General features: G+C 48.7%; 2 protein-coding genes across 3 annotated transcripts in view; one reads left to right on the forward strand and one right to left on the reverse strand.

Moving 5' to 3' along the window:
• The window catches only part of LOC111589793 (uncharacterized), a 29,814-nt gene extending 20,528 nt beyond the window's left edge, over positions 1-9,286 (reverse strand). Inside the window, exon 1 of the mRNA XM_023300710.2 lies at positions 8,796-9,286. Within this exon, the coding sequence (XP_023156478.2) occupies positions 8,796-9,286 (491 nt within the window). The remainder of the gene's footprint in view (positions 1-8,795) is intronic.
• Positions 9,287-14,346: 5,060 nt separating this feature from the next.
• LOC103633426 (protein STRUBBELIG-RECEPTOR FAMILY 6) lies at positions 14,347-19,431 on the forward strand. Of its 2 annotated transcripts, XM_035961145.1 has the most exons (17): positions 14,392-14,590; positions 14,728-14,787; positions 15,164-15,296; positions 15,402-15,473; positions 15,570-15,638; positions 15,731-15,802; positions 15,887-15,955; positions 16,056-16,127; positions 16,215-16,280; positions 16,355-16,420; positions 16,504-16,820; positions 16,989-17,281; positions 17,421-17,692; positions 17,777-17,912; positions 18,472-18,602; positions 18,778-18,934; positions 19,021-19,431. In XM_035961145.1, coding segments are annotated over exons 2-17 (2,064 nt in total). In that variant the 5' UTR covers positions 14,392-14,590; positions 14,728-14,786; the 3' UTR covers positions 19,159-19,431. The 2 variants fall into 2 exon arrangements, with proteins under 2 accessions (XP_008653345.1, XP_035817038.1); XM_008655123.4 differs by lacking the exon at positions 14,728-14,787 and having other exon boundaries at positions 14,347-14,590.
• Positions 19,432-22,650: the final 3,219 nt, after the last annotated feature.

Consider the following 22,650-nt stretch of genomic DNA (forward strand, 5'->3'; position numbering starts at 1 on the left):
CTAATAGCCATCAAGAATCACGTAACACCGGTAAGAGGTAACACAGACCAAGGGGGAGGTAAGGTAACAGAGTTCAAGAATCCGGTAACACACAGAAAGGTAACACAGTTATCATATCAGGTAACACCGGTAAAAAGTAACACAGACCAAGGGAGAGATCGTATGGTTGCTTCGAGATCAGTAGATCACCCAAAGCTTCTCATGAGTTTGTCATGATATACAGGTACGAAATGAGGATTTGAGCTTGAATTAATTTAATCACAGATCATTCAGGAGGACTGTCCGGGCAATTAGGTCGGAACTACCGTTCAGGGGCAAAATTAGTGTTCAACACACTTTAAAAAAAATATTCCTCTAATAACTGCTCCCAAGAACTAGCTAGATGTCGCAGAAGTAGAGATTACGGTGGCCTACTTTGACCGAGTACAACCGCTAGTGAAGCAACATGGGCCAATAACCAAGAAACAACAGCTACTAGCAGCGATGACCAAAGCCCGCCATCGGCCTCAGCCGCCGTCTCATGTCCACCCGCTAATCCGCTCGCGCCACGACGTGCCCACCGATTGTCTAGTTGCTGCCGACCTGGCGGCGCTACGGCAGCGCGGCGGCGCCTATCACCGACACGGCGCAAAGCCATGCCCATGCCCACGTATATACGCCTCGGCAACACGAGTGCTCCACCGGTGGCTGCGCGTCGCGGTCGCCGGTGCCACCTGTATCGGGACGCAGGACGGATTCCAGCGTTCCACTCCCCGCCCGCCTCGCACCTGGCGCGACGTTGGGTGGTCGGTCCGTGGCTGCACGCTTCGGTGCCTCGCTGTGCATCTGCATGCCGACCACGAACCCCGTCCACGTGGTCGGCTCTATTTGCCCTTCGCGTCGCACATGCAGGAAAAGATCCCGCCGGCGCCCGGCCCCGGCGGCACAGCGCTAGCTCCGCGCTGACGCAGCGAGAGGAAGCTTCCAAAGCGCAGCCAGCCAGAATTCTCAGTTCAGAAGAGCAGTTATTCTGCAAGACCTCCGCAAGTAGTACGTAGTACTATACGGAGCACTTGTCCTCCCGAGCGGCAAACAGATTCCAGGACTTAATGCAGGCAGGCGTTCTGTGTCCCCTTGATCCATCATAGTGTGTGAACCTAATCTAATGACTAATGTGTTGTCAAATACAAAAGCCGCCCTAATCAGCAGGCTTTGGGACTTTGACCCCATCATTCTAATGGCGGCATTGGAGAAAAGAAAAAAGAAAAAAAAAAGGAAAGGAAGGCTGCCGCGGCGCCGGCGCCGGGCGCCCGCAAAAGAAGGCATCCCTGTAATCAGCGTGCCTGCCATCTCATCTGAGGTATCTGATGACGGCCACGTGCTGACCGTCGTTTCAGAAAATTCAGAGCCTGCCTGCCTGCTGCTCTGCGCCCGTGCGTTCGTTTGTTGTTTCCCGGCTCTGCCGCACATGCCTGCGACTGCGTCCTGCTTTCGAGGGGCCTCGAACAATATCCAAAGACGAGCGCAGAACTGGGCCATGAATCATGACGAAAGATGAAAGCGTAAACAAGGTCTGGCCTCCGTTCCTTCAAAGTTCAAACGCACGAATAAGTGAATAACTGCTAGAGCTTCAACTTCCAAAACCCTGAATCTTTAGTATCGGCACACCATATATTCTATTCTTGAGGCGAGCCCCCCTCCCTTTTGTTGGGAACGAAACAAACCGGTCAGGGACGGAGCTCATGTCATGGCTGACAGATTCGCGAGTCAAATTCAGGCCCAGTCATGCCATGCCTATGCCGTAGCCGCCCTTGCCACGTCGCAATAACGAAAAGGTCAACACAACACCGTTGGAAGCTCAGGAGGAGGAGGAAATCCACAGGAACCTGAGACGCCGCCCGCCGCAGCAGTTTGACCGGTACTAGTGTCTCCGAGTCACCCCTTTGCCAGGCTCAAACAATGGTTGCAGCGTTCCCGCGTGCAAGCATGCCCAACTTAGGAAAGCGACGCGATCGTAATCGTGACCGTGGATTAAGCGTACTGATCGCAATTGTCAAATCCTTTTCGGATAGAGATCCTTAAAAAAAATGCCTGGCACGCCCGGAATCTCAAGCTAATCTTGCCCCCCGTCACATCTTCAGAATCCTTTTATCTTCCGTAGGATAGGGCAGCGGCAGCAGCATCAGATTACTACTATACGTACAAGGAGAAAATCGTGGGCAGCAACGCAACGCCACATCATTCGACGTGTTGCGAGAATGGCAGGAAGAGTAGTAGGTCGACGACCGCAAGAGCGTCCATCACGAGACGAACAAGCGAAGCAGAAAGAAAGAGACCGGAACGCAAGAAAACGCACCGGATGACGCGAATTTATATACTCCAGTAGTAGTAGTAGTAGTACATGGACACGGAGCCTTGGGTCGGTATCGGTGCTGATGCAGGCGCATTTGTCCTCGCCTGTGCCCTGACGGCGAAAAGAGGGAGAAGATGAAGAAGAGGAGGAATCGCCATGACGGCGAGCTGTGGTGGCGGCTGCCTGTGGGCATGGCTGGCCCACGACGCGAGGACGACACGCTGGTGCGAGCCTATCCGTTTTCGGGGGTGGGCGGTTCCGGTTGAGCAAACCCAAGTTCCCTTCCTGCTGCACCCATCGACGTCGCTCGTGTGGCGTCACGGCGCGCATTTGTTTTTCCAACAATCGTCTAGTATGATAGATAATGCAGGGCGATTGGGCGCGGATATCGGCTCATCCACACCGTCCCCGGTTGGCCCAGTCCGCTGGTGCTGCCGTTGCCGTCGCTTGTTCGGCCACCTGCCCGGCCCGCCCATGCTTGCTGCTAACTCAACTATCTTCTTCTTCTTCTTCTCTCTCTCTCTTTTTTCGAGCGAACAAGAAGTGTGTGGCCCCCTGCTGAAATTCTATTAGTAAACGGTATGTTTCTTCTGCAACGAAGAAGCAAAGCATGCAATTATGTCATGCAGGGTTAAGCTGCCATTGGCCGCGTCGGGTTTTTTTTCTTCTTTTCTTTTTTTTTTTTTTTTTTGCGGCTGGTGGTTCGGACTGATTGGTCGCTTGGAAGACAAGGGCGGAATGCTTATGCTTTCAATGGAACCGGTGTTTTTGGTGGTGCATCAGGTGGCTGCGCGGTGGTTGGTAATGGCGCCGCATCGGCCAATGGCCTGGGGCAGGGCAGGGACAGGGCGGGAACAACACAAGTACACGACCCAACCTACCTGTGCGGTCAGCCGGTCACACATGTTCTTCTCCTCAGCTTATCTGCCGTCAAATCTCCCGTTTTGGAGGGTCCCGGCCTCCCGGGCCTCCAGACAAATGCAGCGTTGTGACTAGTTGCTTGCGGGTGAGGCGAGAGATGGGCGACGGTGTTTGCTTGACAGCGGCAGCTCGTGTGGTCAAAATAACGTGGACACGCAACGCAATAGAACAAAAAAAATTGGGCAATGGTGAATGGATATTTTATACTCGTGGCTATCGCTGTGCTGCCTGCCTTCAGTTACTGAACCTGTCTGCTGAATTCACTGCATGCAAGAACAACCGCAGGCAACAAACAACTGCAGGAGTGGACGTCCAAGCTTTGATTTTTTTTTTTTTCTTTCCCCAGTTCACGCTCTATCCACACGAGGAATTTTACATCGGACGGCTACAAGAATCTGTACATTTCTCTCTTTTGGTGGGTTGGTTGATCCATCATTCGCTCCCTACCGGGCGGAAAACACGCACGCGACGCGAAGAAGGGAAGCAAAAACCTGTGATGTCATGTCACGCACAAGGAAACGGCACGAAAAAAAACAGGCAGCCCCCTCACGAACCGGGCTGCGGCGGCTTCACCGGCCGCGACGCGCTGCTCTCGCCGGTGCCGGCGCCGGCGGCGAGGCCCATCTCGATGTCCCCGCCCGCGTCGTCGTCGTCGTCCTCCTCCTCCCGACGACAGCGACGCTGCTCGCAGTCGCAAGGCTGCGTGGGCGGCGGCGCGCCGCCACACCCGATCAGCCTCCGCAGCCCGGCGCACGCCTCCTGCGGCGCCGTGTGTTGCTGCGACTGCGAGCGGCCGGTGCTGACCTCGTCCTGGGAGCCGAAGAAGAGGACGTTGGTGGGGAAGTTGGGGGACTCCGGGTCGGCCTCGGGCGTGGGCACGGCGGGCGGGACGGGCGGGTCGTCCACGGCGGGGCACCGGCAGAGCGGGCAGGTGGAGTGGGAGCGGAGCCACATGTCGACGCAGTCCACGTGGAAGGCGTGCCCGCACCGCGGCAGCACGCGCGCCGTCTCCCCCGGCGCCAGCTCCGTGATGCACACGGCGCAGTCCGCCGCCTCGTCGCCCCTGCCCACCTCCCGCCGGGGCAGCTTCGCCATCGACTTGTCGTCGAGCCCGCCGTCGTAGCACCACTCCGTGCCGCCGCCGACGTGCGCGCCTGCGCCTCCCCCGACGCCGAACACGACGCGCAGCCACGCCCTGACGCCGCCGCCGCCGGCGGCGGCCACCGCGTGCGGCGGCGCCTCGCCGCGGTACCGCTTGGCGCAGAGGAAGACGTAGAAGCAGAGCACCAGGGTCAGGAAGACCGCCGCCACGGCCGCCAGCATCGTGGTCGCCGCCGCGACCGTCGTCGCGGTCACCGCCATCGAACGATGATGAGCTCCGATCAGCCTCTGTCGCCCTCCCTGCCCTTCCCTTCCCCTTCGTTTCCTTGGAAGAACGACTTGGTCGCTTACGCAAGCAGGAGCCTTCTTCTCTCCCCTCCCCCTCCCCTGCCCTGCTCTGCCCCCCGGAAGCTCCTCGACGTTCGCGCCGCGAAGCTCTTGAAGGCAATAAATGTTGTAGTGCTCGTGTCGTGTTGGGGCGTTGGGAATTCGAATGATTTAGCGCGCCTACTTATACGAGGGCGGCGCGGGGGTTGCAAAGGATAAGACTCGCTCAAAGGGCATAGGGGTGGGGGGGCCGGGAGAGAAGAAGGCTTGGGCTTGACTTTTGTTTCGTGTCAGACCGTCGCGTCCTCGGCTGCGTAATCGTCTACTACTACTACTATGTTAGAGGTGCAGGTGAGCGAACCGTGGAGGCGGAAATAGGGATGGCAATGGATACCCGAAACCCGAAACCCGATGGGTAAAAACCCTATTAGGGCATGGGTATGGCGGATTTTGATACCCATGGGTATTTTATTGGGTCATTTGTTATGCCCATCGGGTATGGTGGGCATGGGTATGTTCTCTGTTGTCCCATACCCGCTACCCGATGGGGAACCCGCTAATATATGACACGTGGGTCCGGATTTATATGTCTCATATAAAATGAATGCTATGTTTTGTCCACAGTTTTGTAGAATCAATGCTATGTTTTGTGTGATTTGAAGGCATGATATTGCCATTTAATGTTGAATATTGTTGAACCTGTGATAAAATTATATTGGGTTCGATACATTTGTTATGATGGTACTTATTTTTGCGATTCAAATGATCATGTCTATCGTAATGTTAATGAGTATGGGTACCCGATGGGTACCCGCTACCCATGGTGGGTATGGGTATGGCGTAATTTTGTACCCATGATGGGTAGTGGGTATAGGTATGGATCAATTTTTTTCCTAGTGGGTATGGGTATGGCTTCGTGTGCCCACTGGGTACCTTACCCACTGCCATCCCTAGGCGGAAAGGCCTGGCCTTGGACTGGACCTGGCGCGCGCCGTTGGACCTCCCTCCCACGGCCGTCGCCGTCTAATCCCCCCGCGTGATGGCGTCGCCGGCGTCCCGGCTCGCGCCGGTGCACGGTTGCACCAGATGCAACCAGACGGGGCTGGTGAGCCGCGACCACCGACCGGCGCGCGCGGGCTCGGCAGCCGTGTCAAAACTCAAAAGTCCCTCGGCTCTGTACCATGCGTACCGTGCGCCGTGTGGTCTAGCGTGGTCGGTACACCACTGTACTAGTACTACTAGCATGCCATTTGGACATATGCGCGTTGCGCATAGAAGTGAAGTAAGTAGTAAGCCACAGTGAAACTGTAATACTGCTACTTGTCATCTCGGGATGACGTGGCATGATGCAATCGATCAGCCCTGCTTTGCCTCCATAGTTGAGTTCGCGTGCCACTGCCATTGCCAGATTGTGAGGGGAAAGGGAAACGCTCCCAGCGGGCTCCAGGAAACGCGGACCGTGTGCTGTGAGCGTGTCGCGGGGCCTCCGGTCTGGAAGGAATGTGCATGTGCATGAGCTGCAGGCAAAGGCAACGAGGGTGGCCCGGGGCCTGGTGGACCACCGTGGCTGGTTGGCCGGGCCGGCCGGCCTGCCTGCCTGCCGTGCCTGGGGAGGTTCGGTATAGCGGTTTGTGCTCGACTGCATCCTGTCCCTTCCGGTTATGCTGAGTATGCGTTTTGGGGGAGAAAGCAACAGACTCTCCGATTCCGTGTCTGCCTTCAAAAAAAAAAATTAGACCATGTAAATATTCGTACTTAGCAGCCAAAATATATAATACCACGATAACACATGTTATAATGCTAATTAACAAAGATATTATAATGTAAACTCTTTCTCATGTTTTCTTTATACATCTCATTGGCACTCTAACCCATGCGAGCCCTTTTACTTATTCCACATGACTACAAAGAGAGACGCTGGACATTGGGTGGCCGTCGAAATTCTAAAAGGAACGATGACAGAACAACATCATCAGATTAAGGATCATTCTTCTCTCCAAATGAGGGGTGAAGGGGCGAACATTGGTTTCAAATTCCATGGCTAGTATGTTCGATGGAACTGATGCTCGAGATTCCAAGGCCATTAGATTGATGGTTAGTTATGAAGGACACAACTTTTAACTCACAGAAATGCATGACTGCTTAAGCAATGTTGTTCGTTCATTCTCCCCTTGGAAGGGACTGAGTGGATGGCTATTATGTCTAGCATGTCCGAAGAACATGTAAATCATGCATTAGGGATGGCATTAAATGCTCCAACAAAACATCACCTAAGGCACTTGATACTAGTGAATCGGTCTTGTAATTATAATAACTAGGATCATGAACAAGATAGCTCTCTTGAGGAGAGATGTTCAAATAAGCTTTGACATCATAATATCTTTGGAGGCTCTCTTGAGGAGAAGATATGCTACGGGTGCAAGATTACAAATGAGCCTATCCCGGTCACAGTTGTACACTTGTACTAGCACGCCGATATACATCTTTATAGGTAATTACTAGTCTATCCTTGCTGTTACACCGCAACCTTTCGTGTTTGACTCCGTGTAAGCTCATAGTAGAAGTGCATTTGGTCGTGTTTGTTTATTTTTTTCAACTTGTGTGGTTCTTTAATGGTTCAACTAGAGTATATGAAGACTATAGTTGTAACCACAGAACAGGTTTCTTCTATCTCATCCCATAAAACAGGATTGTTGTACTAAGCAAATATTTTCTACCGTTCAAAACAAAAACAAATCAAATCAATCTAAAACATCCATCACATCAGGTGTCGTGTCGTGTCTGTCATTTCTTCCCAATAATCAGACTACGTTAGTATTTTATTGAATGAACTGCCACTACTTCAGTGTTTGTCGCCTTGTATTATTATTAGTTTTTTTTTTTTTTTTGCTCTTCTTCTATGGTAGCAAAGAGCTCCTGAAACAAAAGAGTGTATCAGAGCGTGGACAGAAACTTGTCGCCGGGAGCCCTGGACGCCGGTGGCCGGAGCGAGGCTGTGGCGTACGTGCGGTAGAGTCGGCTCGAGGGCGAGGTGCTGGGTGAGGATAGCCGGATAGGGCGCGCTGCCGCCGAGGGTGGCATGTAACGAAGAACTGTTTGTGGGCCCGCAGAATGTGGCCTCAGGAGGAGGAAAGCTTTCACTTCCAGGACGTCGGACTCGGACAATCCATGGTGAGGCGACTCGAGAAGAGTATAGGATAAAATCTGCAACGTGCTGTAAGTTGCAGCTCTAGAATACGAAGTGCTGGCCACGGTACAGGAGTAGCTCTGTGTCGTACACACACACTCACACACTGGGTGGAGCTTGCCTTGCCTGGGCGGCCACAACCTGAACCGGTCACTAGTCACTCCTACTGTGTAGACTGTAGTACGAGGATGGACTGGTTGGTTGGACGACAACCTCGGCCAAGTCCTCTGCGGAAGTTGAAGCCAGGTCTACGTATGGTGGAGGCTGTCCTTGCGGTTGCTGTGCCCCGGCCAGATCGGCCAATCCAGATAACCCCAAGCCGCCAATCCCTCGTTGCCATTCATAGGCGCTTTCAGCAACAGCGGGTGGATGATGCAACATGCAAGTAGTCCTGTAAGTCTGGGCCGTGCCTATTGGGCCAGCACGAGCCCGGCACGTTTTTAAAAGCACGAAGCCCGGCCCAGCACGGGAGAAGAATAGTCGGGCCAGCACGGCACGTTCATCGTGCTGGGCCGTGCTTTTGCTTTCGGCCCGACAGCCCATATGACCCGGCACGGGAGCTTGGGCCGTGCCCGGGTCGGCCCGGCACGAAATACAGCCCGACGGCGCGGCGGCGTTAGGGTTACGCGATTTACTTCCTCTCCCGAGTCCCGACCTCTCGTTTCTCCCTCGTCCGCGGTCCGCCGCCTCTCCAAATCTAGCCTCCAGTCCGCCGCCCTCTCTCACAGCTGATCCATTCGGTCTTCTCTAACTCCAGTACCCACCATACCACCACCGAGGAGAGGAGAGTACGGCCCCAGCACTCCAGTTGTCCAGCCCCAGGCGGCCACGAGCGGACGAGCCCACTCCCTGTGTGGAACGAAGCATCTTGGCTGTGTTGAAGGGAGCGCGCGGCGCGGTCGTAGGCCACGGCGGAGGGAGCGCACGGCGCGGTCGTAGGCCACGGCGCCCTCCTCGGCTGTGTCGAAGGTTCCCAGCCAGTGCCGCTCCTTGGTGGCCGGCTCCCGGATCTCCGCCGCGTACCGGCCCCACGGCCAGCGCCGCACGCCCAGGTACCGCGTCGTGTTGGCGTCCGCCTGGGGCTGCGCCACGAGCGAACGAGCCCACAACCGCAGAACGCTCGGATCCAGCGCGACGGCGACAGAGAGGCCGAGATGCGCGCTTATCAGGAACTGAGGCGTGCCGTGCTTGGGCCAGCACGACCCGACGGAAGCCCGTCGTGCTTTAGGGCCGTGCTGGGCCTTACTTCTATTCGCCAGGCCCGGTAAGGCACGACCCGACTCTATTTCGTGCTGGCTAGGCCCGACTAACTGAGACCCGAAGCACGACAGGCTCGTGCCGGGCCAGCACGGCACGACCCAACTTGCAGCACTACATGCAAGTGCCAGGTGCTCTGAACCGAAACTATAGGTGTACATTTGGGCCGGGCCTGATGGGCCGGCCCGAAGCACGGTAAAAAAAGCACGGCCCAGGCACGGCACGGCACGAAATATTTTAGTGCCGGGTCGGCACGGCCCGATATATCGGGCCGGGTTTGGGCCGAGGTCAGGGCCCATGGGCGGGCACGAGCACGGCCCATTTAAGGCAGGCACGAAATGGCCCATATAGAGGCACGAAAAGGCCCATATATTTATTAAAATCACACTTCATTCCACACTTTCATGTACTTGATAAAGAACACAAATCTATAGATAATGTTAGTTAGATGTTTTTTGTAGCTTTGAGTTAGAGTATGTGATGTAATTTTATTTTTGTTATGAACATTAGATAATAAACTGAACTTACGAACTTTATTTAGAGCTGATTATACTCTTTTTCTTTCTAACAAAATGATTTGTAAACGAGGTAGTCATTGCATAGCATCAGTAACTTAATACAATTATTAAGTTTGCTTTTAGTCAAATTTATTTGTCTTACTAAATTTGTTTTGAATTTCGGGCCCTGATGTGAATTTCGGGCCAAAAACTGCATTTCGGGCCAAAAATTGAATTTCGGGCCCTAATGTGAATTTCGGGCTTTTATAATATCGGGCCGCCCGAAATGAGCCCGGCACGTTTAAGCAATTACGGGCCGGGCCGTGGGCCGAGGGCTAGACCCATGGGCCGGCCCGGCACGACCCGAAATTCAAACGGGTCGGGCCGGCCCGAAATTCAAACAATACGGGCCTTTTCGGGCTTGGGCCGGGCCGGGCCGGGCGGCCCGAATTGTACACCTATAACCGAAACCGCAAGGCCTCCCTTCCGAATCAGCGGCTGACTCGACGGCCGCTGCGGACGTGGCGTGCGTGTCTAGCTGCTGTCCCGATGGGTCCGCGTCCGCCGGCAGCGCGCACGGACGGGGACGGGGACAGCGACGTGAGCCGTCCGCGCCCCGGGCCGGGGCCCTGTTCCCGTGCGCGACCGCTGACCGCTACACCGCGCCCATGACCCCGTTCGTTTCTGGCACTTTGGAGGGGGGCGTTGAATGAACGGGATTGGGAATGGGATACCCATGCAGGTCGGCTAAAAAAGGCGGTGTCCACGCCTGGGAATTGGCCTGGTGCGCGCGCCATCATCATATGCCGAGAGCCCTGGTTGCCGTCTTGCCGACCTGCCCACACCCAATGACCCAAGCAGCTCGCCGCCGCGGCCCCGGGGCCAGCTCAGCTCCGGCCCGCCCGCGGGGGGCATGGCTCTGCTCGTGCTCGATCCATCATCGATGCCTCGGCGGCCGGACCTTTTTGACTGCTCTGATAAAGCGGCGCGGCGTGCTTTCCGTAGACAAGAGCGGGTCCGGGGTACCGGCGGCGGTAGGGACCGTCGACCTCGGCTTGCCTTTGCCTGGATTAGGTCGTCGTACGTGGCGTGGTGCTTGGATATACTGCGTGGATCGCGTTCTTAAAAAGAGAGTATTGCTGTTTCCGTTGTAAAATAACATAATTCTTGCTTTTTCAATTGAGTCACGGTTTTTAAAAAAATAGCGAAGTTTTATAAAAGATATCATCGCCTATGGTGCCCAGTAAATATCTCCAGCCTAATTATAGAACATGATCTTGTAGCAAATCTATTTAATGAAAGTGATCGAACTTAAGAAAGCTTGACCCTTTTTCTTAAATCTCAAACTAGGTTCTACTTCTGCGTCTCGAGAATCCCAAGGTACGGTAAGTCGGTAACGCCAATGTCCAATCCAACATGGTTCCTGCGATCTGGGTTCCTTCTTCTGGTTTTCAGTGTCCTCCCCGTGTGACATGTCACATCCACGGAGCACGGGACCAGAAAAGCCCGGGACGGCCGGCCGGACGTGTCTGGTGGTCGGCTACGGCTACAGAGATTTTTTCCAATAGATACAAACGCCGCCTAACCTGTGACCACACCTTGGCTGCACAGTGCTTTTTGGCCGAGATAATTAGGAGCGGGCCACTTGGCGCACTGGGTGGCCGTGCCATGAATTCTGCAGCAGGACCGGCCACAATCACGGCAGAATCATGTACCTGCATGCACTCGTGTGCCCGAGCCAGCGGCACCCGGCGGCCTGTCGGAATACATGGGTTTGGTCTGGTCTGGTCTGGTCTGGTGTGGTCTGATCCAATATAAATTTTAAGATTGTACTATAATTTATGCTGTTATTTTAATAAAAAAAAGTCATACACTTTCCCAGCAGGATGGCCAGCTTCCAGAACGACGATTCCTTCGCCGGGGACGTTCTTAGCCCTTGGCCGCCCCCCGTCCTCTGTCTCTGCGTTGCTTCAGCGTGCCCTCAACTCGAGAGCTCGCTTTGGAACCAAAGTGGTGGGGGACTAGATCGTTTGGTGGACGGGCGGGGCGGGACGACGTGGTAACGGCCGGATGGTTCGTACTTTGAACGGAAGAACTCGATCAGCAGCGGTCTTGGGCTGTTTTATTGTATTTTTTGTCAGTATTCCTTGTTTCATTCCATTCACAAGGCCATAGAGTAACCTAGCCATATCTCGGGCCCAGGTAGGCAGAGAACTGGGCTTGCACTTCGTTGGGCCACGTCTCTTCCACTGCTGTGGGCCGATACGCTGACAAGGCCGCAGAGACATATTTGCACGTGAACGCTAGGCCGAAACTCTCAACCTCAGAAGCTGATAACGAACTGGTGTTGTGTTCACGGACGAGGAAGTGATGAACTGATGAAGCGGTTTAACTCGCTCCAGCCACAGCAACTGCAACGAGCCAACGAGTCGACGACAGACACAAGAGGTGAAGACACTGCACTGCACTGCAGTGTACTACTACGAACAGTGTGGAGACGCTGAATCATGGTGTGTGCAGGTTTCACAGCCGTGCGTGGGCCTCAGCTGCCTCTCCACCTTGACGCCCCCGTCCCCGAGACTTTGGAGCCACTTTGTGGGTTGGCGAACCAGATTACCTGCCGTGCCGTGGCCCTTTGTTCCAGTTAGGTCGCCTAAGAAGGCCTGCCTGTTTCTTTTTCCCCCCAGAACATTCCAGGTTTTTTTAGGTGGCCTAATTTGCTTCGTTTTTTTATGGGGTCGATCTGTCTGGTCCATTGTTCACCTAACATCCTCCTAGAACTCGTACTGACACGTAAGCGAGGTCGCGAGCATCAAGCTCCCGCCACACCCGGGCCCGGCCCGCCACGGACGACAGACCACGAACCCAGTGCAACGTACGTACGTCTAGGCTAGGGTTCACAGCCGTTGAGGGGAATCACAGAGAAGGCACTGACTTTTAATTGTGTGTCAAGCAATAACCGTTCGCATATCCGTCCTCCTGGCTCCTGCTACCTACTCGGAGTATTAGCTAATTATGTATTAAGAGAGACGATGTTGTTGATGACGGAGGACGAAAGCTAAGCATGCCTACTTACTAGCTAGTAGCTACTCCAGTTCCAATTCCCAAACCAGGAGACTTTTATTAAAAACGCAACGTCAGCAGCTCTCGTCGCTGCACTGCAAGTTTGGAACCTGCTGCTTTCGGCTCTGTGGTGCCGTGGCGTCGTCCCACCCGAACGACGTGTCGGCATGCCGCCGGGGGTCGCTCTCGCTAGCTAGCTCCGGCCTTCTGCCGTGCGTATGCACCTCCTCGTACGTACGTGTGACGTGTCGTCGGTTGCGTGCTCGAGTGGCAAAAACCCCAGGGCGTGGTAATGGCACAGATGGGCGAACGCATGCAAGGAGATGATGCATGGGGAATGGAAGGAAAGAAACAAGTGCGCCTGTGGAGCCGCGAACAGCTCGCGAAAGCGACAGCGTTTCTCTGCTAGCTGCCTCCATTCCTAACTAATCACCACTGGCCTGGGTTAGACAAGAATCTCATAGGGGGAGGGGAGAGGCGGGATCAGAAATAATAAAAGCAGGATGGAGGATAGTTGTAGGAGAGCTATAGCTAGATGATCATGGTCCATCATGGCATGGCCCGCATGGCAGGGTGCAATGCAATCATGCCGAGAATAAAACCGCTCGCGCGCTTTCTGTTTCGACCGTCCATCTCCCCCCACCCACCGCCTTTCTGTTTCGACCGTGACCATCAGATTCGGCTGTCTCTCCTCCTAGTGGTACTTGGTAGGTTTCCATTCGTTCACCGGTGTTCGATTCGCTGCTTGTTTGGGCGGCTCTAGGAATCTCACGCGAATCCTGCAAATAATTTGGGTTTTCACGGAGTCGGCCCGAGGACACAACACAGTTCGCAGCCCTATCAGTCGTTTCACCGCAAATCGCGAGCTCAGGTATGGAGCTGCTGTAGCCATACTGAAACTGATGCGGGTGGTGCTCCACAGCGTACTGTGCGCATTGTATCATTGCCAATCAGCAAAAGCGACCTCAAGATCAAGACGCACGGCGATGCTCCGTCTTCGGTATGGGAGCCACGATGCACGGCAACTGATGACAAAAAAAAAACACGCACCAGCCAGATACATTGCGCCTACTGTTCACGACATAAAACCCCCCACAACACCCGGTCGCGTATTTTTACTCAATCCCTCTCAAAAGAAAACAGTAATTGTTTTGACTCTTAATTTTTATACTCTCTCCGTTTCTTTTTATTTGTCGCTGGATAGTGTAATTTTGCACTATCCAGCGACAAATAAAAAGAAACGGATAGAGTACCTATTTTTTAAATGGATGAAAATAAACCTAAACACTTATATAATACAGAGATTTCAGATGAGTTGCCAAACAACTCAAAGTATATAATACCATAGTATTGCTCAATATTACAGTATTGCTTCAATACTGCAGAAAAACTTTGTTCCCAAACACCCCCTTATTCATGGGATCTAGTAGGTTATTTCTGTTAATACAAAGTTGAATAACTAAAGTATTTCATAACAGGGTCGAATATCGCAGGATAGATCGCACCCATTTTTGTTCGGCCTAGTGTGTGCTCGGTCTTCGCCTAGACATACATAACTGACTTAGTTGTTGTATATACGTTTGTACGAGTATGTACGATAGACTACTGATTAGCAGGTGCTAAATAAGGCTGCCTAGAGTGCACGGAGAGAAAAGCAGCGCCTGCAAGCATATAAAATGAGTGGAACGACAAAAGAGGCCCTTTTTTGTCTGACATATAAAAGTTGGTCCTCTTTCTTGGAGCCTGCAGACGAATGGTGCAGCGGTGAAGGCAGGAGGAGGAGGAGGACATAGGAGGGGATAGGAGCCGCCGCAGACATGGCTGGCGGGGTGGCCGTTGGGGTCGTGGCGCTGTTCTTGGCTGCAGCTTCATTTGGGGCTAATGCCAACACCGACTCGAATGATGGTGAGTGAGTTCTGCTCCTTTTTAGTCGTTTTCTTCTTCTCTCAGAGCACTCTTGGCTTCCATGCCACGCCTACTGCAGAAGAAATTTCGGGTTGGCGTATATGACTGTTGACTGGTTTCGTGATATTTCGGTTCAGATACAGGTGTTGAGCCACAACTCTATACGGTTTCTTCTTCTTCTTCTTCTTGTTGAACCAGTTAAGATGACCAGGGGAATGCTATCCCTTCGTTTTGCTACTTGCGAACATGCATCCTAGTTAAGCAAAAATGTTGTAGAACAGCAAAGCATATGAAAGAAATACCGGCTGCTGACTGGTTTCTTGAAATTTCGGTTCAGATACAGGTGTTGAGTCCACAACTCTATGATTTTTTTCTTTTCTTGTTGAGCCAGTTAAGTTGACCAGTGGAATGTCATCCCTTCGTTTTGCTACTTGCGAACATGCATCCTAGTTGTTATAAGAAAAAATGTTGTAGAACAGCAAAGCATATGCCAGAAATACCATGTTTACCTGAAACATCAATCACCAGTTATTATTTACTGATTCGTCGCAAGCCTTGTTCTTACATATGCAGTGAATGCCCTCAATGTGTTCTACACAACCATGAATTCGCCGCCGCAGCTGACGAACTGGGTGTCCCAAAATGGGGATCCCTGTGGGCAGTCGTGGCTGGGGGTCACCTGCTCGGGTTCCAGAGTGACAGCAATGTGAGCTAGCTGAAACCTTCAGACGGGTTGGTTGTTTTCGCGTAACGGCGACCGATCCTTCTCGGCTGATTTTCCTTTTTTCTTGTCCTGAATAACGCTCGACAGAAAGTTATCTGGGATGAGGCTTAACGGCACCTTGGGCTACAACATGAACCAGCTCACTGCACTAGTTCAGCTGTAAGTGAGACCTCACATGCTCTTAAATCTCGATGCTCGGATGTTTGCAGACAACATGCCATTGTTCGGTTTTAATTTAAGTTTGGTGTTCTGCAGGGATATGAGCAATAATAATCTTGGAGGCAGTGACATTCCTTATAATCTTCCTCCGAATCTCCAGAGCTTGTGAGTCATGTAGTCATGTTTGTATGTGTACCTAATCATTCGTATTTACGTTTTAAAAAATATTTTTGAGGTCTTACTTACCTGGTATGCAGAAATCTTGCAGTAAATAACTTCACTGGGACTGTACCTTACTCCATCTCCCAGATGGTTGCACTTAGGGATTTGTAAGTTGCCTATTTGGGATTACCTTTCTTTGAGCACTTTGACAAGATTTGGACAAATTATATCTTTCACTCTCCTTGCTGTAGAAATCTTGATCATAATCAGCTCTCGAACATCAACGATATGTTTAGTCAGCTCACAAATTTAACAACGTTGTGAGTGATTTCCCTTTCTTTCTAACTGCTTATGCATGTTACTGTTTTCATCGCTCCACAAACCACAGTGGTAAACATGAACTAACTGTTCAATTTCCAGGGATCTATCATACAACACATTCTCTGGTGATATCCCACATAGCTTTAACTCCTTGACAAGTTTGAAAACACTGTGAGTACTCCACATGTTCTGTTTAACTTCGTCAATTGGAAAACACATCACATGGTTACTTACAAATCCAATCTCCCCTCTTGCCAGTTACCTTCAGAACAACAAATTTAACGGCACAATAGATGTTCTCACTGATCTTCCTCTTACTGACTTGTAAGTTGACATGCTTACCACCTACTCCAGCTACAAGTTTAAGTTCTTAATGCAACGTTTAACAATCCTTGCAGAAATGTCGAAAACAACCAACTCACCGGTTGGATACCCGATAAACTAAAGGGAATCAATAATCTCCAGTAAGTACCTTTACTGCAACCATTGCAGTGATTATTATTTAAGTATATGGGATGGATACAACAATCTACTCATCATTTTACAGGACAAGTGGAAACTCGTTTAACAATGGCCCTGCTCCACCACCTCCACCATCACCATTATCACCTCCATCGACAAATACCCCTCCTCCCTCTCGGCAGCATGCTGTTCCAAGTAGCGCTGGTAAAAATACCCCATCTGAAAATGGTGGAAAACACTCGAAACTTGGTGGTGGTGCAGTAGCAGGAATCATAATATGTTTGCTGGTTGTTAGCGCAATAGTTGCATTCCTTGTGATCAAAAGGAAATCATGGAGGTTATCACAGGGACAAGACCCTGAACAAAATGAACCTCTCAGCCCTTTTGCTTCAGGACTTAAACGTAAGTCCTATAATAGTTGTGTTTTCATCTTATTGCTGCTGTTCTAGTAGGAACCACAAGCTCATATCTTTACAGATGAATCGTGCAATTTTTCCCTTCTGTGTTCTTTTTCTTGTGGAAGATGATTACATAATGTGTAATCCTTGTGCCTAAAATCATGCTATTCAGAGATGAAATCGATCAAATCTATCAAAATCGTATCAACAATGGGAAAAGAAGAATTGCAGAAGACTGTTTCGATGAGTTTGAAGCCTCCAACAAAAATTGACCTGCACAAGTCCTTTGATGAAAATGATACCACTAACAAGGCCATCTCAAGGAATGTAAGCTTGTCTTCCATCACAATACCTGCATACACAGTGGCAGACCTTCAGATGGCAACGGGCAGCTTCAGTCCTGACAGTTTTATCGGTGAGGGATCGGTAGGCCGTGTTTACAAAGCCAAATTCGGTGATCAGAAGGTATATCACTAATTCTTACATGTTCAAAGCAATTATTAGGCTATTATATCTTGATGATATGCTTCATTTCAGTTTCACGATTTTCGAATTATGGTCTAAACTATTGCGATATCATCACTTTCTCGATGGTAAATTTCAGGTCATGGCTGTAAAGAAAATAAACTTCTCTGTATTTCCAAGCCATCCTTCAGATTTGTTCATTGAGTTGGTTGCAAACATTTCAATGTTAAATCATCCAAACCTTGCTGAGCTTGCTGGTTACTGTTCAGAGCATGGACAATGCTTGCTGGCATATGAATTCTACCGAAACGGTTCTCTTCATGATTTCCTTCATCTGAAAGATGAACACAGCAAGCCATTGTCTTGGAACAACCGTGTCAAGATTGCGCTTGGATCTGCAAGAGCATTAGAGTAAGTGGTGCAGGCTCGTCATTGTCAGCGGTCAGCCCCCTTTTTTAGAACTAACAAGTTATGGTAATCATATGAACTTTTCAGGTACCTACATGAGACTTGTTCACCCTCTGTGGTCCACAAGAATTTCAAGTCATCCAACATTTTATTGGATGGTGAGCTGACCCCCCACCTCTCTGATTCTGGGTTTGCAGGCCTTCTTGCAAACCAGGAATTCCAGGTACTTCTAGTACATCTGTGATTGACTTCTCTGCAGAAGAAACGCTTTTCATCATTATTTCTTTGTGGAAGTACCTAGTGTTTCTAATCACATGTGAAGTTCGTAGTATTCAATTACAAAATGCTACTTCAAGTCATCAAGAAGTAAAGTAGCAAGCACATGTTTCGGTCTCTTCTTAATATAATACCGGGAGGACGGTCTTTCCCTCGCCGGCCGAGTTTTTTAGATTATTACTACAGTAACAGAACTGAAGAGGTTTGGGATCTTTTCTTTTTTTTTTTTAAGTGAGAGGCAAAAGATTTGTCGCTCCAATATATTAGAAGTGAAAGAAACTGTACAAGCTGATACCCACTAACAGTAAAAACCACTGAATAAAAGAAGAGGTTCGGGATCATATGGCTAGCAGAATAGTTTTGCATACCTAAGCTGCAAGCTAAGCTTTGATCAAAAATCTATATGATACCGAGAGTTGAGCTAAACGTAACTTTATAGCACAAGTGTTAATTTAACGAAGGTTGCTGCACGAGAGTACTTGATATGTGATAAGCGACAATTTCAGGAATCGGATGAGAACTCAGGATACAGGGCACCTGAGGTGATCTTGGCTGGTCAGTACTCCCTGAAGAGCGACGTGTACAGCTTCGGAGTCGTCATGCTAGAGCTTCTGACTGGCCGGAAACCGTTTGACAGGTGAACACAGATTAATCCGCTGCAGCACACCATCTATTTCTCTCACACATTTGTTCTGAACTGCGCTAGAGACATGGGATTTGTTCTGAAGTACCACAAGAACAATCTGAGACAACTTAAATGTAGTTGTAGCAACACATACACTAGTCAGCACTTGCTCTCTGAACTTTCGCAGGACCCGACCGCGGCCTGAGCAGTCACTGGTCCGATGGGCTACTCCGCAGCTGCACGACATCGACGCGCTGGACCAGATGGTCGACCCCGCGCTGCAAGGGCTGTACCCGTCCAAATCCCTCTCCCGCTTCGCCGATGCCATCGCCCTTTGTGTTCAGGTGAAGGACCATCTTCATTGTCCCCCATATTCCTATGCGATTTCTGACACTGCTGAAATGCGGACGCTGGTTCCTGGAACCTGCAGCCTGAGCCGGAGTTTCGGCCGCCGATGTCGGAGGTCGTGCAGTCGCTGGTGCGCCTGGTGCAGAGGGCGAACATGACGAGGATGCACGAGAGCCAGTCGCGGCGCCACGGCGAATCCGGCGGGGACTACGAGTTTTGAGCGAGACAAAACTGTGCCTTTGCCTAGATTTTTTTCTTCTAAAAGTATAAAAATAGTTATAAACTCTCCTTGAGAGTTTTGAACTTCAAATATTCACATATAGTTTCAAACTATATTAGATAGGTAGTAGTTCAGAATAAGTATTTATCTGAAATAAGTATTGGTTCACATTTGCCTTTGCGTTGCAGGCATTTTGTTTTGCTAAAGACACCCCCAAAACATTTGGAACGAACTTGGTTGAGATTTCGATGTAAAGGAGGGTAAGTTTGATTAGAGTTTGACCTAGCCAAAGCTATCCGACCATGACACCAAACATTTTACGGAAGATAAGAAAGGATCACATTTTTTAATTTAGGGTTATTTTTTGCAAAAGCAAACTGAGTATGACAACAGCGATGGAAAGAGCTTGGGCATGTTTGCAATGAATCTATACCACTGTATAGTCAATTAGTTTAAACTTCATAAAACTCACTCAACCAAATCACCCCATGTCCATAATATCTACTAAATCCATCAGACAAATTGCATTCAAACTGAACACACTATCAAAACCAACGGTTTAAATCGCTGAATAACCTCCTCCACTTTACTCAAATCCAATAAATAATATTACTAGGATCATTCCTCCTCCCAGCGACTTCGCCGCCTTAGCTTCCCCTCACTCGTGCCGCCGTTGCCGCCACCGTCAACTCCTCCCCTCGCGCCGCCGCTACCACTATCGACCCCGCCAGGGGCGACACCACGTTGGTCTAGCCTGGTGCACATGCACCAGGGTAGATACAAATTTTATTGATACATATTTACATTATATAAAATATTTACATAATGCTTTGGTGGTGCACTACCTTAATTTGGTTGTTAGCTTCGTCTCTGGATCCTCCCACTCCTCGGGATCGTAGCGTTAGCATGAGCTATATGCTAGTATGGTATAAAGATGTACTCCCTATATCCTAAAGAGGTTTTTGGTTCTCCTAACTAAAATTTAGTTACATCGGATGTTTAAATATCAATTACGAGTATTAAATATAATATTATTATAAAAATAATTACACAACAAAAAGTAAATAACGAGACAAATCTATTAAATCTAATTAATCTAGATTAGCAAATGTTTAATGTAACACCACATTGACGAACCATGGACTAATTATGCTTAATATATTTGTATTGTCGTTTAGGCTATGTCTTTGTAATTTATTTTGTAATTAGACCATATTTAATACTTGTAACTAGTACAAACATCCAATTTAATCGGGATCCAAGATAATGTATCCAAACACCCTCTAAAAATAATATAATTCTCATTCTACAAAATAGATGATTTAAACTTTGATCAAAGTTATAAAAAACACTAACATTTGCAATACAAAACAAGTATCATTAGATTAATTACAAAATATACTTTCGTAATAAACTTTTTAGAGATGTAATGTTAATACTATTTGTTATAAATAAGTTTTTAACATTTTTACACCAAGTTTGACCAGCTCGTGTTATTAAAAAAATCTTAATTATATTACTTTTTATTGTGGTATCTTTTAGCATGTGATATACTTAAATGTGGCTTTGAATTTTTCGTTTTTCCGCAAAAAATGAATAAGACGAGACAATTGAAGTTGGTAAAAAAATGTCAAAAGAACTATAAATTGATATGGATGAGTATACCCGATGATTGAAAATATTGCCCTTTTCAAATACATTAAAGACATCAAATATAACCTACCATGTCACAATTATCTAAACAAAGCTGTTGAGAAATCGTTCTTGTAATTCATATATAGGAACTTAATATAACGGATATACAGATATAAGAACGGACACTTCTGGTGATTATAGGTACAAGAAGGTACTAGAGTATGATCTAGCTCTTATTTAGGGAGTGTTTGGTTCGAGAGCCAGTTGGGATGGAGCAGCTCCGTCCGAAAGATTTAGGGGAGCCAGATGATTCAACATCTAAGCAAAATATTACCTTTTGAGAGTCACTCCATCCTATATGGAACTAATCCAAACAATAATAAATTAGGAGCAAAACGCCTCCGCCTCACCATAATCTGGAACTAAACACTACCTTATAGAACCAACGACACACCGACGAGCAGGCACCACTACCCATTGCATACCCCCGTTAATCACCTTCTCATGTACTTATGCCATTACACACCATCATGTAGTCATGTGTTCGCCCCTTAGCTATCAGCACCCATATGACATTGTTTTTATCCATATATCAAAGTTTCACAATACTCTCACTTAGGCCACGTTCGGTTATTCTTATTACACATGGATTAGATGAGATTGGAAAAAAAACTAAGAAGAAGTTTGACTTGTTTGGGATTTAAACCCACCCAATCTCACTCAATCCATATGGATTGAGAGCGAACTGAACAAGCCCTAAGGTGAATCACACTTGCGTACATGCCTTGTAAAAAACTCTCCTCACAAGAAAAAAGTATATCATAAGAGGGGATCTAGGCCCCTAGTGGGTTTTCATGGTTAAATAAAAAATAGTTAAATGACTAATGAGTTTGATAAGTCTATGAATATGTCTCATCAGAAATGATCTTACCAAGCTTATGTCATTGCTCAAATGAAGAAGAAACAAGCATATTTGGCAAATTGTAAATAAGACATGAGTGACTGCATATTAATTGGTCTTGTATGTAAAGGTTGCTATATCAAGAATGATGACATGGTGTTCATATCTAGAAGGAAGGAAATTGATCAAGGTCACTCATTTCAAAAAAGGAAGAAATTTGAACTGATCACGAGGTTTATATCAAAAGAATCTAAGCAAAACTTACAATATTGAATAAATATTTTCCAATGTGTGCTCAAAGTTGGCTCAAATCATTATGTGGCTTGAGATGGCTTCAAAGGTGATGATAGCAAGGAAAGAGCTTTGAAGAACTAAGCAAAAGTGAAGGGCAAACGACAACTTGGACACCGATGGCCCAAGGCTATGGCGAATAAGGGAGTACCCACGTTGCGTCTTGCACAAGTTAAGATATAAAAAGTTATATTATGAGAACGACCAAAGCACTGTTGAATTATATTAAAAATGACTTGATTCTATTAAGTGAAATCATATGTTTGGAAATGGTTCGAGTCACAAGTGCAAGGTGGATTTGCTGAAAGGAATGAGATATAGATTTTTGTTACCCTCAAATGTCTAAGATTGAAAGAAATACCATGTGAAGATGTTGAAGACCCAAGTGGTGGAAATATACATATCCTTTTGATCTTGAATATAGATATGTCATACTATTAAAAGGGATGCAATGTAAATGGTTTGATAAGTCTTAAGTGCTCAAACTAACTAAACCTAAGTGTTAACATGAAAGAAACACATGACAAACACTTACACCTGTTCAACTTAGGGCTTGTCCTTCGTTGGGATGAATAACCCTCTATATAAGCTTTCTAGAATGTCCAAGATCATAGAAATTGGAGTTCATAGGTAAAAGTTATGGACACTTCAATTTTTGTATTTGA

This window comes from Zea mays, chromosome 7 (genome assembly GCF_902167145.1).
Source record: "Zea mays cultivar B73 chromosome 7, Zm-B73-REFERENCE-NAM-5.0, whole genome shotgun sequence".
In the NCBI taxonomy this organism is placed as follows: Eukaryota; Viridiplantae; Streptophyta; class Magnoliopsida; order Poales; family Poaceae; genus Zea; species Zea mays.